At 40.0% G+C, this 17,225-nt stretch overlaps 12 protein-coding genes across 12 annotated transcripts; 4 read left to right on the plus strand and 8 right to left on the minus strand.

The window, feature by feature from the left end:
* Nucleotides 1–36: 36 nt before the first annotated feature.
* Nucleotides 37–483, minus strand: PAR32 (Par32p; the record flags this gene model as incomplete). Its single annotated transcript, XM_018131518.1, has 1 exon — nucleotides 37–483. One exon carries the CDS (start codon nucleotides 481–483, stop codon nucleotides 37–39), a length of 447 nt encoding a protein of 148 aa, XP_017986594.1.
* A 380-nt stretch (nucleotides 484–863) lies between these two features.
* HCR1 (translation initiation factor eIF3 core subunit j) lies at nucleotides 864–1,661 on the plus strand (the record flags this gene model as incomplete). The annotated part of the gene is made up of 1 exon (XM_018131517.1): nucleotides 864–1,661. The coding sequence occupies one exon, from the start codon at nucleotides 864–866 to the stop codon at nucleotides 1,659–1,661; it is 798 nt and encodes a 265-aa protein (XP_017986595.1).
* Nucleotides 1,662–2,016: 355 nt separating this feature from the next.
* PEX13 (peroxin PEX13) lies at nucleotides 2,017–3,156 on the minus strand (the record flags this gene model as incomplete). The annotated part of the gene is made up of 1 exon (XM_018131516.1): nucleotides 2,017–3,156. The coding sequence occupies one exon, from the start codon at nucleotides 3,154–3,156 to the stop codon at nucleotides 2,017–2,019; it is 1,140 nt and encodes a 379-aa protein (XP_017986596.1).
* Nucleotides 3,157–3,796: 640 nt separating this feature from the next.
* On the minus strand, nucleotides 3,797–5,203 carry MMR1 (Mmr1p; the record flags this gene model as incomplete). Its single annotated transcript, XM_018131515.1, has 1 exon — nucleotides 3,797–5,203. The coding sequence occupies one exon, from the start codon at nucleotides 5,201–5,203 to the stop codon at nucleotides 3,797–3,799; it is 1,407 nt and encodes a 468-aa protein (XP_017986597.1).
* A 665-nt stretch (nucleotides 5,204–5,868) lies between these two features.
* On the minus strand, nucleotides 5,869–7,521 carry ILV1 (threonine ammonia-lyase ILV1; the record flags this gene model as incomplete). Its single annotated transcript, XM_018131514.1, has 1 exon — nucleotides 5,869–7,521. The coding sequence occupies one exon, from the start codon at nucleotides 7,519–7,521 to the stop codon at nucleotides 5,869–5,871; it is 1,653 nt and encodes a 550-aa protein (XP_017986598.1).
* A 446-nt stretch (nucleotides 7,522–7,967) lies between these two features.
* AIM10 (putative proline--tRNA ligase AIM10) lies at nucleotides 7,968–9,644 on the plus strand (the record flags this gene model as incomplete). Its single annotated transcript, XM_018131513.1, has 1 exon — nucleotides 7,968–9,644. One exon carries the CDS (start codon nucleotides 7,968–7,970, stop codon nucleotides 9,642–9,644), a length of 1,677 nt encoding a protein of 558 aa, XP_017986599.1.
* Nucleotides 9,645–9,751: 107 nt separating this feature from the next.
* On the minus strand, nucleotides 9,752–10,021 carry AW171_hschr31444 (SEC61-beta family protein; the record flags this gene model as incomplete). The annotated part of the gene is made up of 1 exon (XM_018131512.1): nucleotides 9,752–10,021. One exon carries the CDS (start codon nucleotides 10,019–10,021, stop codon nucleotides 9,752–9,754), a length of 270 nt encoding a protein of 89 aa, XP_017986600.1.
* A 550-nt stretch (nucleotides 10,022–10,571) lies between these two features.
* Nucleotides 10,572–10,928, plus strand: KGD4 (alpha-ketoglutarate dehydrogenase subunit KGD4; the record flags this gene model as incomplete). The annotated part of the gene is made up of 1 exon (XM_018131511.1): nucleotides 10,572–10,928. One exon carries the CDS (start codon nucleotides 10,572–10,574, stop codon nucleotides 10,926–10,928), a length of 357 nt encoding a protein of 118 aa, XP_017986601.1.
* A 142-nt stretch (nucleotides 10,929–11,070) lies between these two features.
* On the minus strand, nucleotides 11,071–12,198 carry PDE1 (3',5'-cyclic-nucleotide phosphodiesterase PDE1; the record flags this gene model as incomplete). The annotated part of the gene is made up of 1 exon (XM_018131510.1): nucleotides 11,071–12,198. One exon carries the CDS (start codon nucleotides 12,196–12,198, stop codon nucleotides 11,071–11,073), a length of 1,128 nt encoding a protein of 375 aa, XP_017986602.1.
* A 406-nt stretch (nucleotides 12,199–12,604) lies between these two features.
* PRE4 (proteasome core particle subunit beta 7) lies at nucleotides 12,605–13,399 on the minus strand (the record flags this gene model as incomplete). Its single annotated transcript, XM_018131509.1, has 1 exon — nucleotides 12,605–13,399. One exon carries the CDS (start codon nucleotides 13,397–13,399, stop codon nucleotides 12,605–12,607), a length of 795 nt encoding a protein of 264 aa, XP_017986603.1.
* Nucleotides 13,400–13,658: 259 nt separating this feature from the next.
* Nucleotides 13,659–15,260, minus strand: RET2 (coatomer subunit delta; the record flags this gene model as incomplete). The annotated part of the gene is made up of 1 exon (XM_018131508.1): nucleotides 13,659–15,260. One exon carries the CDS (start codon nucleotides 15,258–15,260, stop codon nucleotides 13,659–13,661), a length of 1,602 nt encoding a protein of 533 aa, XP_017986604.1.
* A 1,127-nt stretch (nucleotides 15,261–16,387) lies between these two features.
* Nucleotides 16,388–17,212, plus strand: AW171_hschr31449 (HCL542Wp; the record flags this gene model as incomplete). The annotated part of the gene is made up of 1 exon (XM_018131507.1): nucleotides 16,388–17,212. One exon carries the CDS (start codon nucleotides 16,388–16,390, stop codon nucleotides 17,210–17,212), a length of 825 nt encoding a protein of 274 aa, XP_017986605.1.
* Nucleotides 17,213–17,225: the final 13 nt, after the last annotated feature.

The following is a 17,225-nucleotide window of genomic DNA, read 5'->3' on the forward strand; positions in this document are numbered from 1 at the left end:
AAATCGCATTGTGCTGTATCAACAGTATGCATCTCGTCAACAAAACAGACGACTGATCTTTAGTTTGAACTTTTTAAATAGGCTTCCTGACTCGTTCCTTTTTTTATGCCTTTCATTAGATTTCTTTGACTCAAGAATATTACCGGCTCCACCCCTACCAATAACTAATGTCTGTGGAGGAGTTTTAGGTCTACCGTGAGAAGTAGCCATTGAATGGATTTTGTTGAGTTCATTATCATTTTCCGACAGATGATCCACCCGCACGTCAATATCGTCGTCAACATCTTGAGCCATTCTAGTTAATTGCGGGTCAATATTTTGCCTCATATTTCCAGCACCACCTCGTCCTGTCGAATAAACAGCTTGCAATAACACTGGCGTCTGTGATCCTGAAGGTACTAATTTTGGTGTGGGTGATTCACTGGTCGTTAGCATATTCCCTGCGCCACCGCGCCCGGTGCTGACCGTAAAGTTAGTGCTCATTTACCCTCTAATTTACACCTATGACAGTCTTAAAGCTGCAGACGTTGTTATTGGCAAGTTATTGGAGCGGTTAATGCTCCTTATAATTCTAATAGACTTAAGCAGCCATCAGATAAGACGCCGAGATGCAATCACGTTTCACGAAACATTGGAGTTACGTCGGTCACGTGAAATCACCATATACGGATAGAACCTGTCGACGAAAATGCACGCTCGATTACCCGGCTCAAGGTACGCTATTTTCTAAAGAAAGCGTTGAAGCCTTCAACGTAGATGGCCAAGGCAAATAACTAAACTGTTTATTTGCTTACCTTGAGGTTATTCTCAGCGTGTTTGTGCAGTCAAAAAGATTATTAAGTATTGGTAAATAAGTCTGGGTGATGTCTTGGGAAGACGAAGATTTTGAATTACCTTCTGCTAAGGAGAAACCGTTAGTGGCATCATGGGACGATGAATTTGCAAATGACGACGATGAAGAGGCTTTATTAGAGTCATGGGATGCAGAGGAAACCAAGCCTAAGCCTAAGCCTAAACCAGCTCCTAAGAGCGCCAACAAAGACAAGAAGCCAAAGGATAAGGTTCTAATGGAAATTGATACTGTGGATGAAAAAACCCGTAAGGAACTTTTGAAGCAGGCAGAGTTAAATTCTGATTTGAACAACGCAGCTGAGTTGTTTGGTGGTTTGGGAGTAGCAGAAGAGCATCCTCGGGCACGTGCGTTGCGTTTGGAACAAGAAATGAGCGCCATGAATAGACCTGCAGCTTTCACAAAGCAAACGCCTATAGAGTCTCATCCACTCTTCACTGAGGCAGAGACAAAATCCGACTTCCAAGAGTTAAGAAAGGCATTGTCGACAGCTGTTGCATCAATGGCTGAGAAATCTCAGTTGAACTACGCTTCTTCTTTGGCTATTGACTTAATCAGAGACGTAGCTAAACCTCTTTCAATCGAATCTATTAGACAGTCTGTTGCTACATTGAACTTGTTAATGAAGGAAAAGGAGAAGCAAGAGAGACAAGCTCGTTTGGCTAAGGTTAAAGGTGGTACTGCTACTGGTGGGGCAGGCAAGAAAAAGGCTAAAGCTTCGAGACCTAACTTGGGTGGAGCTTTTAAGAAGGACTCAGAATTTGCCTTGGATGAGGACTTAAATGATTTTGGCGATGACGATTTTATGTAATTGACGTCAAGACTTAGTTTAATACAAAACGCGGTTTCAAATTGCTTTCCAATCGTTTGTACCATGAATCTGGCATCCTTTTGATTTGCTCACCATATCTATTGGATTTCCCACTTCAAATTTCTGGCAATGCACTTTGTAAACAATAAACGTTCCCCGTCAGCGTCCTTGTGATACCTACGGAGCATATGCACTTACATGATCTCAGATTATAGTACCTATGTACCTATGTAACAAAAACATGATAGAAAACTGCCGCATTTCGCTAGTATGTATTCGAACCCATTGACGACTGTTCATGCTATATATAAACAAGGACAATACTCTTGAAGGGAAATGGCCCACATTATTTTAATCAATTCGTTGCAGTCTCTTTCGTTCTCATTATGAGTTCTAGGTAGTTACTTGGAACGTATCCTAGATCCCCTTTCTTCGTCCTGACTTTCCACCATTGTGAGTCGTTACCGGCAGTGTCCAATTTGCTTATAATAGCCATCAAATCACCCTTCTTTAGAGCACATTCAACATTCGGATTTTCGGGCACAAAGTCGTACAGTGCCCTGGCAAACTGTAGCTTGCTAAAATCCAGCTGCTCCAACTCTTGGTTGTTCCTGCCTCCAATTCTTCCTGCTCGCTGCATTTCTTGCAGCTTGAAGATAAACTTATTCAATAACCACGGAAATCCAAACACTGCGGCCATGAACACAATCAGTGGTTTCCAAGATATTGGCTTCGCGCGCTTTTCAGTAACAGCAAAAGAGTCCCTACCCACTCTAAATTCATTAAACTCATCAAGCATCTTATTCCCAGTGTTCCGGCCGTTCTGGGTTATCTGTGAGTTGGAGGGTATACCCATCTTACCACCCGTAATTTTATAGAGTATCTTCTTGAGGAATTTAATAATTGCAAAGATCCCAAAGAGTGATCCCAGCATCTCCCTCACATTGTGGAACTGTTCCGCTACTGATACCATAGTTACAAATGAATTGTGCGTTGCAACATAAGTCGCCTCTAGCATCTGAGCAAAACTGGTAACAGCAGCAATCATATTCTCAATCAGGTGAAAGGTTGTCTGAGTGGATTCTGTAATACTACTACCATTCGCATTGTTTCCATACCCACCTAGGCCGTATCCACCGCCGTACATTCCTCCAGCTCCACCTCCATACATTGAGCCATACGCTCCGTTATACAAAGAACCATATCCACCTCCATACATAGAACCACCATACATACCTCCAGACTGAAACATACTCCCTCCATAAGGAGCAGCATTCATATGGTATGGTTGGGTAGGCTCTCTGTAATCTAAGTCACCTTTGATATTACTTGGCTTTGCTGGAAGACTAGGAGCATCTCCACCGACCGAAACATTGCCTGAGTTGTCTGACTGAGGAGCTGGAATAGAAAAGTTATCCATAGTAGCACCGATATCACTTAGTGACCCAGCGTTAGCAGTTTCCCAAGGTTTTGGTCTTACTTGACTAACTGACATGACTAAAATTTATTCTGATAAAACCCGAATCACGGTAATAGCAGTAATTCAGCAACAAAAGTCTCGTAACAGACAGTATATCACCTAAACAGTTCTATATCCACTTCGCGGTTATAATATCAAGCAATAGTTCACCGTTGGAACCTGAGTTAATGCTTTAAGTAGCGTTATTCTTGATGATTAAGTAGCCCGCAGAAATTTTTCTTATACGAAGTTCCTGTTTTAGTATACTGGTACTAATTGATATATAGCTCCAACGTACTTATAAGAATACGGTTAATTAGCTGGAATAATACGTCTAGCTAATAACAATAGAGTCTTGAACTCATACTGGTCGCAACTATATTATCAGAGATACTTAGTAGTTATTTCAATATGTAGATGATTTGTCCACGATAAAATGAAGTAAAAAGTGGACATAATATACAGTTTTCATAATATATATAAATAATACAGTTCGTTTCAATTATTTCGAATAAGTTAATATTCATTGTGATAATTCTACCGGATTATCGTTTCCCCTCCTACAATATTGAATATGCTACACGACCTGATGTCCCATAACTTGATAGTCATTAATTAAAATGCAAAAATTGGGATCAACGCCTTAATAGATAGAAACCAGGCGTTTAAAAACTTTTTATTCCAAATTAATGGATAAATTGAGGTCCCAGCCACGGCTGTGCCTCTTGGAGTACCTCTCTCTAGCCTTAGACTGAGCGCTGTCTTCTGTATCGTTTTCGTCGGTAATGTTCGCGCTGTTTAATGTAGTGTTGTTGTATATGTCGTCAAAATCACTAGCATCTCCTGTAGCTGGAGGAGTAGAGTCTTCGTCAGTAATTGACAGAATCTGTTTTTCATCCAATTGTGTAACTTTATGATGCACTCTTTTGGTGCCATTAGACGTTGTTAATTTTGCGATGATATTCTTGTACTCTTCTACCTTGGCTTCTAGCCGTTTTAACTTCTTCTGCATGTCCATATCCTGATTTAACCTTACCTTTCTAGCTTCCTGAAGGGCTTCCAATAGTAGTCTATCCTGCATGGCAGAATACTCTATGGAATGTTTTAATCTATCGTTTTGTAGTTTTAGCTGGTCAATCTGCAACTCCAGCCTTTTGATGTATAATTCGAACCGCAATGACTGCATATCTGCGTCAATATTTTTATCCAGGGTGGAAGTCAATTCCGTTGGTGCCTCTAGTGGGGGATCTATTTCGTCGTCACAGCCCATCCAGAGCCTGTCTTCCAATGGCCCGCAAATAATGCTTTCTCTATTGCTACCGCCCTTAAAGTCGAATGCATTCTCTTCGATTCCATAGTTGGAATTAGAAACCGAAGAAGCTGTGGACGAAAGAGATGGGAAGCGGAATCCTGCGTCACTGTTAAATGGTGGCGAACCTATAGTTGCGGGAGAAGACTCAGCTTCATAGGCTGTCTTTCCGCTTAAGCAACTTACCGTAGACATTTCGCGAGCGTGCCGGGGGGGTACAAAGTCTCGAAGTTTTCGAGAGTACACTGTGGGCTTCGGCGCTCGACTATTGCTATCGCCGTTAACGGGACCCTGTCGTTCCCTAACCTTAGCATGATCAATCACGCTATTTATTGAAGTCGGCATATTCGACGAGCATAGTGCTGTGGCAGCAGTTATCACATTACATGAATCTGTTCGAATTGTGCGTTGTACACTCAACATTTTATCTTTCCACATGGTCATCGAATTCATATATTCCGACTTAAGCATCTTCGGCGCTTGACTGCTCATTGCTGTCCTTATCGGTGATGTTGATCGTAGTATTCTTGAAGAGCCCACGGGTTTCTTCCGAGGCTCTCGCTTACTTTCGTTGTTGTTATTGGCACTAGTAACGGACTTCTCAGTCAACTTAGATAGTGACGTCCGATACATAGAACCTGTGCCCTTACCACCTTCGTCTAGCTGCAAAGGAGGTAGCTGTGCAATAGTGTTTTTATCATCCAGGGGAGCTAACACTGGAGACAGCGTTGGCGATAAAGGCACCCCGAGAATCTTGACATTAGGCATAGACATCTTCCTGCTCTGTATGTAGCGCGAAAAAAGCCAACCTGTCTTTCCTCTAACGTACTTTTAGTAGAACCTTTTCCCAAGCTCCGTTTCTTCCAAAGTAATACGTTCCAAATCCTTTGTATTATTGTCAATCCTTTAAATAAGTACACCTTCAGAGTTCTTCTCCAGATTTTCTCCCAGGTAATACGAAACTTGTGGATTCTTGTAATTTAATAGCTAATAGGTTTAAGTGAAAAAATGTAATAATTGACTGGCAATCATTAACTGTTAAGCACTAAATGCGACCGATATGTGTGTCTTTTGAAACTCAGTTAGTGATTGGTATTATCTCTTTTTCAATTTTTTACTATTATGCGCTTTACTTTGCTTACGGCTTTGTGTTTATGTATTTCCAAATTAGGATAAGCAAGGGACTAATTTGGAAATTACATTATTGCTTCAACAAACAACGGTTGAAGCAACGATAATAAAAACTATAATACTCAATTTAGGGTGAAAACGGTGGGGATCATTAAGGTTTCTCGAGAACCGCGTAAGAATGTTATATTTTTAGTAAAACGTCCCTTTATGCTGTTGTGTATCGTAGCTTACGCGTGCAAAGCAATATCAGAACAGAAGTAGTGGTATGTAATTCTTATACTATAGTGAAATTAGGGATATTGGAGAGTTCAATGTCTCAGGAAACGCTGATAGGCAATATTATCAGTATGCTCTTGGTACTGGTAGCCCAGTTTAATTAGGAAAGCCTCAAAGTTTGCGTTGTCTTCCGGTGGGACGGAAATCCCGACAAGGACTTTGCCAACGTCTGCACCGTGATTTCTGTAATGAAAGAGAGTTACATTCCAAGAACAGTCAATTCCTGCTAGGAAGTTGCTGAGAGCATCCTTGCGTTCAGGGAACTCAAAGGCTATGAGGCGTTCATTCGCGTCGTTAGTAGAGCCGCCGACGAGGTACCTACAGTGAGACTTAGCGAGTTCATTATCGGAAATGTCAACAGCACCGAAGCCCAGATTTTCTAACCGCTCTATGACGTCTGCGATTTCTGGTTCCCTGTCGGAGACAGTAAATGAAGCATATATATGAGCATCAGAGCTCTGAGTGTTCTGATTGTAGCGGTATGAGAATTCAGTAACATGTCTTGGGTGGATCACACTATGTAGTTTCCTGAATGATCCCGGCGTATCAGGAATTGTAAACATCATAAACACTTCCTTGCCCTGACCAAGAACAGCTCTTTCACTCACAAAACGCAGGCGGTCGAAGTTCATGTTTGCACCCGATAAAATTGGTATGAAGGTTTTACCAGACGCTTCTCTTTGTTTCTCTGGATCCGCAAAGTACTTCTTCATTCCTGCTACAGATAGAGCTCCTGAAGGTTCTACTATAACCCTAGCATCCATGAATATGTCCTCAATTGCAGCACAAAGCTCATCAGTGTCGACCAGTATGACATCATCTACAACCTCTTTTGCAACACGATAGGTTTCCTCACCAAGGACACGAACGGAAGTACCGTCAGCAAATGTCCCAGTAGAATCAAGCGTAATACGTTTATTGTACTTTAGGGAGTCATGGAGCGTTGAAGCATCCTTAGTCTCAACTCCTATGACCTTAACATGAGGTGCAATTCTTTTCACGTAAGAGCCTATGCCGGCAATTAACCCACCACCACCCACAGGGCAAAAAATGGCTGCCAATTTCGTGTTATGTACCTGTCTAAGGATCTCGGTTGCAACTGTACCTTGTCCAGCAATGACATACGGATGATCGAAAGGCGGGATATTAGTCAAACCTCGCTCTTTTGTTATGCGATCACATTCAGCTTTTGCGTCATCAAAGTTTCCGCCATACAGCACCACCTCTGCACCAAGTCTTGCTACATTTTGATACTTAATTGCAGGAGTGGACACAGGCATCACAATAGTAGCAGGAATTGATAAAAAGTTTGAAGAGTAGGCAACGCCCTGAGCGTGATTTCCAGCGGAACAAGCGATAACACCCGCTTTCTTCTGCTCTTCACTTAACTTAGAAATCATATTATATGCCCCACGTAGCTTAAAAGAAAACACTGGTAACATATCTTCTCTTTTCATCTGTATATCAATATTCAAGCGCGATGAAAGTAAATTCGCACGAGTAAGTGGAGATTCATCTATAACATCATAAACAGAAGAGCGCAGGATCAAACGCACATAATCAGGAGTCCCATCAGACAGCAGTTCATCTGGTTTTAAACCGCTATATAATTTTGAGAGGGTACCTGGTAATTTAACGCTGTATTTCCGAAAATTAGCTAACCGCCGAACCGTCAACGTATTCATCAATTAATAAATAACAATATCCAGAGAGATTAGGAGACCAAAGAGTACCTTAGCAATGCTCTGAACAGGTTTTATAACGTACTTAAACACCAGACAATGACAATTATTTGATATTTATTTGTTAAACGGTTAAAAATAGATGTTTTACATCCACACTGAGTCATTGGTTTAATCGATAACTAGTCGTTAAATATCGACGTTATTTGAATCGGATCACGTGATATGAGAGTTTATTTAAACATTCCTCAATCATGTATAGTGTTTTGTTGACTAGTAGGGAAGGCTGTAGCTACTTTTAAAGGTGGTCTGATCATGTCTATTTCTATGTTGTTGTCCTTACCATATTTGAAATTCTAGCATGTGACCGAGGATAAACCGATCTTCTAAAAATCCGGCTATGGACGAAGAGCGCTAAAACGTCCAATAGAATAACGAAAGGGCTTACTATGAGTGTTCTCCGGAGGGAATTAGGTACCTTTTCAAAGAGATTGCCACCGAATGCTATTAAAAGTGACACTGCACATGACTTGCTGCAGGGATTAGGTTACATAAGTCAAACTCAGTCAGGTTTGATGCATTGGTTGCCAATGGGCGTCCGTGTAATGCGAAATGTTCAGGATATAATCAGAAAGAGGATGGTAGAGAGTGGAGCATTTGAGATGGAATTGAGCGCTTTATCTGAGAAGAGCGTATGGTTGCAAACCAACCGATGGGGTAATAAGGAACTTTTCAAGCTAGAGGATAGAAAAGGTAAGCAATACTGTCTTACACCTACCTGTGAGGAGGATTTCACGACATTAATAAAACAGTATGTCAGTTCATATAAGGATTTTCCACTTACTGTTTTTCAAATGACAAGGAAATACCGTGATGAACTACGGCCGCGGGGAGGGCTTCTCAGAGCGCGGGAATTTGTAATGAAAGATGCTTATTCTTTTCATGTGAGTGAGGAAGATGCGATTGCTTCTTTTCATAAGATGAATGGTGTTTATGAATTAATTTTTAAAGATTTGCGTTTGCCTTTTGTAAGTGCGGATGCTGATTCTGGTGACATTGGCGGCGACCTGTCTAAAGAGTTCCACTATATTCATAGGAGTGGAGAGGATGTTCTATACTCGTGCACCAATTGTGAGCAGGTTTCAAACGTCGAGAAATGTAGCAGCATGCCCTTGAACAACGGACAAGCTACTGGGGAAGTAAGTGTCACATATGCACTAAATCAGGATCACGATACGCTGCTGTGCTTTTATTATCCAGCAGATAGAGCATTTAACTGGAGAATAGCCTCCGAAGTTATGGACAATGATATTGATATGAGCTTAAAAAACGCAGGAAACGAAAAGGTTTTGGAGGCATTTTCGTCTCACAATGAAGACCCTATGTTTTCTCGTGTGGTCCGAGTGATGGACGTCAGATTGAATTCTAGATCGAATTTCCCAGACTTCCCGCTAAATCAATACTTGAAGAACAATTTCTCTCAACTCAATGGCCATAGCATTGTAGATGCTGAGCAGGGAGAACTCTGTGAAAACTGTGGGAAGGGAACCCTGAAGGCCGCAAATAGTATTGAGGTTGGTCACACGTTCTACTTAGGTAAAAAGTATAGCGAACCGCTTTCAGCAACCGCTATCCTTCCAAGCAACGAAGCAAAACCTTTGGAAATGGGTTGCTACGGTATTGGCGTGACTAGGCTCGTAGCGGCAATTGCAGAGATCTCCAGAGATGAGAAAGGTCTTTGTTGGCCAAGTTGTATCGCGCCTTATAAGGTCTCTCTTAATTATGTCGAAGACAGTGCTGAAGTCCAAGCTGTTAAGAACCTCTTAAAATACGAAGCATTTATCGACAATTCGCCCTCTGCAAATCTTGGACATCGTCTAACTCTCTCGCAACAGCTGGGAATACCCCTAAGTCTCATAATAGGCAAGAAACACTGGCCGCTCGTGGAAATTGAGGTCCGAGGCAAACGCTTCAGTGACACATGGCTCGAGAAACACACAAAATACAGTTCAGCATATAATTGGCAGTACGAAATTGTACAAACCAAAAAAGGACCTCTTGAAAAGCACTTATGCTTCCAAGAGCACCTCAACGAAGTTATAGACATTCTCTTAAGCGACATGTAGATCGCATCTTGCCACCTACACCTTTTGTTCACGCTTACAAACTCAAGTAAAAACATCACAATATCACATTATGTATACTTAAGTACATATATTAACATGTAACACTTCTAAAATAGCTTTCCAGGTACTTTGGCTATGACGTGCAATATAATCACAGAAAAGATGAACCCCACAGCCATAAATAGCACCACTAGTGGATCAACCCTCAAACCATTAGCTTCATCAGTATACAATTTTAGGATACTACTAGATGATCCTCCAAATCCTGCTTGTCTTGTAGATGCAGGAGTTTGCTTCGCTTGCTTATCCTTAGCTGATTGAGCTGCTCTTCTTTTCTGTAGGGTTCTTTGACCACCTGGGGGAGCTGGGGAAGACATTTTAACCAATTAACGTATGTACAAAGTCAGGGGAATTTGTTTCCAATACAGCAATTTCGCTCTAACTTAGTAGAACCGCTCACAACTATGAATTGGGTACAATGCGTTTCGTACTGCGCTGATTCTCGTCCCGTTAGACATGTTACCGTTGGCTTTTTCAGAATGCAAGACTCCTCAGAGCCGGGTAACATACAAAGGCCGGGTAACAATATTCGGAAAGTCGGTCTATCTCAACCCCAAATTAGAGGAGCTCCAGCAACGGTAAACGTCTAGGTAGTTGCAGAAACTTCATCACAGTTTGCCGTTACTTAAGCTTTCTACGACTAATTATTTAACAATTGGAAGGATTTGAATATCTGAAAGTCGGCAACCACCTACATCGTTTGTTACCGTCAAATTGTCGCTCTTAAAACAGATTTTAAGATTTATAGCTAATAACATAGAAGCACCACTAAAGTCCTTGTCACCTACAACACGTGCTGCTAAAGAAACAATTGCTCATAACTCAGCTAAGTTAACGAATCCATCAATATCACAATCAGAAGGCAATATGGCTAAAACACCTAAAAATATAGCAAAATACGCACAAATGATCAAATTTGTTGGCGGTAGGCATCCTAGCTTGTCGCACGGAGCAGCTGGTCCACACCCTTGTACTGTGGATGGTTTGATGCCAGGTTCCAAGGATTGCATTGCTCCCGGAGATTTTTTGAGTAAATTACTTCCATTTAAAGTGGTGCCATATAGTAAACCGGTGACGAAGCCTGGTACAAGCCAAAAGGCATTCACAAACAGACCATTGAAAGAGGGCGAAGTTAACTCAGTTTTCGAGCTACCATCCAAATATCGTATGAAACCTATGGAGGAGATAGAAATTGAGTGTATCAACAACGGTGGCATTTACTAAATATATTACACAGAATGAAGTCCGGTCGCCTGCTTGCGACTATAGTTTTCCGTGTTATTAGCGACGTTTATAGTCCAAACTATAGTCTAAGTTTAGTTAACCTGATGATCTATGCACATAAGTATAACGGCTGACGATATTCTTATAGAAAATGTGTGTAGCCTTGTATAGCGACGGAGAAGCGTATATTTCCTAAAGTTGCTTTCAACGACTTTTCCCTTAGCTCGCTTAATATCAGCAGCCTGGGGTCCTCGTCCATAGGCTCCATTTTTATGTGGGTTAGGATAATACTAAGACCATCCAATGATTTATTGTATGACTGTTTTAGAGTTTTTAGTTCTGCAATAATGTGTCGTGGTGACATATGCCCGTACAGTAGCGACTCATCTTTTAAATCTATTGATGAACATTCAACGATAATTCCTCGGAGCCTCGAGAGTGGTACGTTTTCCGCAAGATAAGTCCATAACGATACCAGGGAATTGGTGCCGGATGTCAAATCTGACTCCACATCTCCAAACACAAGTAAAGAATCGCCGTCTGTTGTGTCTTGCAAAAGATACGACATGCTGTGAAAAGGTTTCTGACCTATAATAGTACGTCCATGAGATGATTGAAATGCAATTATTTTCCAAGTAGGAATGGATCTCGAAATGTATACCTTGTCTGTTTCAATTGGTTGCAACCTTAAATTCGCACCTTTGCCATTAACAGTATTAGGCCAAATCTGATCATTAAAAATATGTTTTTGGAGGGCATCTATTGTACTATTAGATCCCAGGACAATCTTTTCGCCATGCTGAACAATTGGCGAATTTATTATTAGCGCTGCAATATGATCCAGATGAGCGTGTGTTATAAATATTTCACCTATTTCATGGTATAATTCGTAACCTCTGTCTATAGCAGAGATTATATTGCCATTTGTTTTTGGAAGCTTATTTGCAGCGTCTAATTCATCGTTATACTTTGCATTCATTAATTTCCTCATTCTGTTACTTAATGTGCCAAGACCATACGTAATGGAGCTACCCGCCGAATGGAATTTCGCTGCTGGTTCAAAATCATTCCTATAGTAACTCTCTACCATATTGCAATCCCAAACCTTACTCTTCAACGTTAATCTGATCAATTGTCGCAGTCCCGATCCAGCATCAATACATATATAACCGCTGTTAGTTGATCCCTTTGACTTCAACATTAGAGATTGCGTGCCGCCGTCCAATGGACCGCCCATACTGCCTAAAATTGTTACTTCAAATCCAACCATACTAATTGATTAGGGTAGTTTAAGATTTTTAAGCTCTTATAAGTTCCGAATAACCTTATGAATCAAAGAAACAGCTTCTGTCCTGAGTTTTTTCAAGGGGCGTTTTTAAGGCCAAGTTACTAAATAACGGCCAAGAGACATGTTATTAATCGTAAACCTGAAAGATACATGAGTTAGGGTAATATGAGAAGCTTCGCCATATAAGGGAAACCTGTCGTTAATGCTAACTTATTATTGTATTTTTTACGGAATGACTAAGTATACGGATAATAATCTGTACTTTAAGGTGATGAATAGATATATAGTGAAAACAAAAACCAGGCAACCAACATAATATACACATTCATATAACGGAACTTTCGTTCTAGGATCACCTTTCCTTGCTTTAATCTTAGAATGGCATATTTTAAACTTTCTGCGTTCCGTAACCCCTGATATCCTTAGCGAAACTCCAGGACATGTTTTCTACCTTTAGAGATTTTAGATCTATACCAGAGTCTTTGTCAATGATCGCTAATTTGAAGTTTCGAGAACTACGAGCATCCCTATAGTATAATACTTTCATGCACTCGATTATAGTGTCCCTAGCTGTCTCCATATCAATGTTTTCCACATCCTTTTCAGCGTCAGCTATCTTCCTCAATAACGGAATTGCTAAATGAGCGCCAAAACCTGTGGCTAAACTTGGAGACGAGTACCTAACACCCCTTAAGTCAACGTACCTCATGAATGGTTTGTCGTTTTCAACACCAGTAACGATAATGGCGTTCCATAGAGGGTTCATTTTCGACCTTCTTTGATACATCAAGGATGCCAAATATTCAAACACGTAACTAGGCTTTAGTGCTTCTGCGTCTTCATCATATGAATTGTCATAGCTGTTCTCAATCTCCATATCTTGCAATAAACGTTCTATATATTGCATATCTGACATATCACCCGATACACCAACCACACAACTCTTACCAACAACAAACAATCTTTTTTCATTAGTGAAACGTAGCAAAGAACCATAAGAACCTAGAACATCTGCCGCAATTACAACACCATTTTTATACTTCATTGAGATAACCGAGGTACCTGTAACGATAGGTTGTTGAGTGTGCATGCTTGGATATGAGCCGGCGTTTGCAATTTCATGATTATATTTACCATAATGAGCATCTGAGGGTCTACCCCATGCGAATGGATCGTGATTCATTCTTGATCTTGAGAAGCCTTTTGGTCTATGTTGGGTGGCAAAAGCTATGTTGGTATTTTCAGCTTTTAAGATCTCTACAATTATCACGTAATCCGGGTAATTGAAGTACTCTGTGAACCGAATAGATATACCGCTAACTGACAAATATAACTGCACGACAGGTAGAATATTGGCTATTTATAGGTTATTATTGATTGTTAGGTTTTATACATACATGACTTCGGATGCGCATTATACACAAATTATCTAGTCATAGTTACTAAACAACGACATATTCGTCACTGTTTAAAATTGACACACAGTCGAATGGTAAAGTCTTCTGTTCATCAAGTGAGTGGGTAACCTGTGAAATAGAAACATTAGAAAATGTTGAACTAGACTCTGGGTTAGAGAATACAATATTCATAGGGAAGAGTGCATCTTCATATTGGGCTTCAATGGCTATACTGAATACACCAGATGTGCCTGGCTCAATGGTGTCTACCTTGAGAATCACACCATGTTCTTCGTCAGTACTTTCAATGGAAACACCATCGCTGTCATCCTTTAGCACGACGTTTGTTGTGTATAAGGGGAAAATGAAACGAACATCTTTCAATGGTAGACCGTAGCTTTCCGTAATTTCAAATTCCATGCTGACTTCAAAAATTCCAGCTGATGCTGGTGAAACCCACGTCGAGACCTGTAGTGGAATGAGGCTGTTGTCGTCGGCAGAGCCAACTTTGCGCCATCTCAAAACACCAAGACTCTGGTCATTTGATGGGAAAGGTTTGCTAGGATCCTTCAAACTAATCACCTTTGAGGACATGAAGATTGAGTTATCGACCTTGGGGTGTGTCTTAAACTGCAAAGTTCTATCTTTTGCATTCACTTCCTGATTTAGTATTATTTTCAATTGTGCTAATTCGGGGTCGTTAACGCGCAATTCTAAGATACCCTTTAGTTCAGACGTTGCAATGGCACCATCACGAGTAATTTCAGCATTGATAGTTTCTCTAATGTTAATCAGAATACCGTTATTGGTTCTCTTTTCTTCCACAGGCTGCAGTACGGTTATCTCAGGCTTTGAAGCTGCTCTTGCTCCTAGATCTGGGACGATAATATCTCTTTTGCCACCGAGCTTCATGGATGGCCCTTTTCTTGTAGCTTCAGAGTGTGAGCCAGGTGGAGAAATAGATCTCTCGTTGTAGCTCTGTTGTTGCTGTAAGTGTTTGTATGATTGTTGAGCAGCAGCAGAAGCGTTACTGTAGTAACTTTTATAAGCATCGCTCATATTACGTTCGGAACTATTATGGAAAGGTGCTTGGCCAAAGGTTTCAGCGGCAGCAATTCCAAGCTTCTTTTCGTGCTCTCTTCTGCTAATTTCCCTAGCACGGCGCTTTCTTTCTTCTGCAGCCTCGAATTCCTTGCTACGTTCAATAATCTCCTGAATTTTCTCTTCATGCGATTCCATGGATAAAAATGTGTTTATTTGATTCAATGATAAGTTTTCTTTGTATCCAAGTGAAATAATCTCATCAAAAGATCCCAAAATATCAAATGCACCATCCAGTACCTCTTCTTCACTGAAACCCTTTAAATTGGAGTTCACTGTTTGGGCGAATAAATTCAACGTATCCATGTCCTGGATAATATTAGATTGACGATTGGTAATTAAGATGATGTAGAAATCATCAAGAGGTTTGTATAGATATCTAACATGCTCGTCTTCAACAAATGTGTGTTGGCGGGATGAATTTGCCACTATGTTTTGGAAGTTTGACAATAGCTCCATAACACGGCCTTTTGTGATATCTCTAAATTGCCTTGAGAGCAATGGCTTGCCACTTCTCGTAGTTATTGAAACTGCTAATACAACCATGTTTAAGTTCCACTATAGGTTCAAATTCATTCATAGAATAATTTGGTAGATATGTTATATGCTGCGCAGTAATGCGTATTTTCTAACACGTATTCCTTGGAAGATTTGAAATGAAAAACAAGCTTCGTAAAATATTACTTGAAACCATAATATATAAAGAGAGCTACTGTAAAACAAGAAGCCCATTCATTGAGATATGCACTAATACTTGAGTTTGCTATTTAGTTTTATTATTTTGGAACAGTTTTAGCTCATTTCTCTTGTCTAATCGTAATTTAAAGTGCATCTTTTGTGCGTTAATTTGCATAGAAACCATATCTGGGCTCAATGCTCCTATCCAGCCACTACCAATAGATACTAATTATATATAATTTACCTATACAATTAAATATTTGTAGTGCACACCTTCCTTGATCCATACATATACAACTTTGATCACGTAATCATTGACGAAATTGTCCTAAGTCGTGCTATGTTGAGAATATTTTAAAACAGGAGCAACTGTAGTCTAACAACGAACGATGTAATAATTATCTGTAGTTAAATCAGTGGGCGAAAACTCATTTTAGCTAGTATAAGTTCACAGTATTGATGCTGCTTCTGTTTACTATGGGAGAGTATAACGTAAGAGGTAACGTTAACCAATATCACACTATACGTGATAGTAGTCCCTTTTAGTGTAAGTTAGGATCAGAAATGATAATGGCGGTAAACCAAAACAGAACCAATCTAGTCATTCAATGCTATCAGTCAATTGACTAGAACCATTGTTAAAGCGGATATAACAAGCAAATAAAATAATGACTATTTCTTTACCATTACGACGAAACGTTTTTCATACTATTATTCGAGAAAAGTTTCTCGATGACATAAGCGACAGCGTCACTTCTCTAGGAAAAGATAACTTATAAATAATAAATTGTTAAGTTATTGAAATGTTTATTGAAAGATTAGAAAGAGGTTTGAATTATAGAGCGTATATTCTCCAATGACAACGCATCATTTACATAGTTTCAAGTGGGTGCATTCAGCTGGGAAAGTACTTAAGGTTATTATTCATATACTTTTACACAAGAGAGTCAAAATAATTGTTCTACTAGGAAGACTACTGTTACTCTATTACCAAAATGCTTAAAGAATGTGAAAAAACTATAAATAATATCAATACTATCTACTCCAAGGAGGAAAGGTATTTATTAAGCATTACTGAGCTGATGCTACCATGTTCACTGTATGATGAATTGGGAGGTGGTGTTGAACTACCCTTAAGAAGTGCCTCTACAACTTACACTTCAGATATTACAAGTATGACAAAAGCTTCACAGTATAACCTCTGGACAAAGCAAATGGAACTTCGTTATGGTGAGGTTTTGGAAAACCTTACGACTAGAGAAGCTATTCATAAAGATGTTTACCTTACTGAAGACGAAATGATGCAGTTTAATGAGGATATTAGACAGGATTGTCGCGGTAAGAAGGTACGGCGAGGCATTCCTCCATTTATATTCCTTAAAGGTCAATCAGAAGTAGGGAGTCTCATAGATGCAAATTTTCTTCTCACTGATGATCATGAACAGTTTCATTACATGCAACGCTATAAAAATTTTCCCAATTCCAATTCATTAGAATATGTTAAGGAAATGATTCAGCCATATATCGAATTAATGGATGACATGGCAAAAGAAATAGCGGAGCGTAGACAAAGAAAGGAGCAGCATAATTCTCAAGGTAAAACGCCTGCATCCTATATATCTACCGGAACTAAAACAGGAAGCCACTGCGGAAGTAACAGTCAGACTAAGGTATCCAGTTCCATAAGCAGCATATTTAACAGAGGCCCAGTTAAAAAATGGCTAACCCTGTGGTCAAGGATGAAACAGCGGATAAGATTACTAAACGACTGTAGCCTAGTCCTGGACACTACAGTTAGAATTATCAAGAAAAAAATCTAGAAAAAAACTGAAG

The sequence above is a fragment of the Eremothecium sinecaudum genome, chromosome III (assembly GCF_001548555.1).
Source record: "Eremothecium sinecaudum strain ATCC 58844 chromosome III, complete sequence".
Lineage (NCBI taxonomy): Eukaryota > Fungi > Ascomycota > Saccharomycetes > Saccharomycetales > Saccharomycetaceae > Eremothecium > Eremothecium sinecaudum.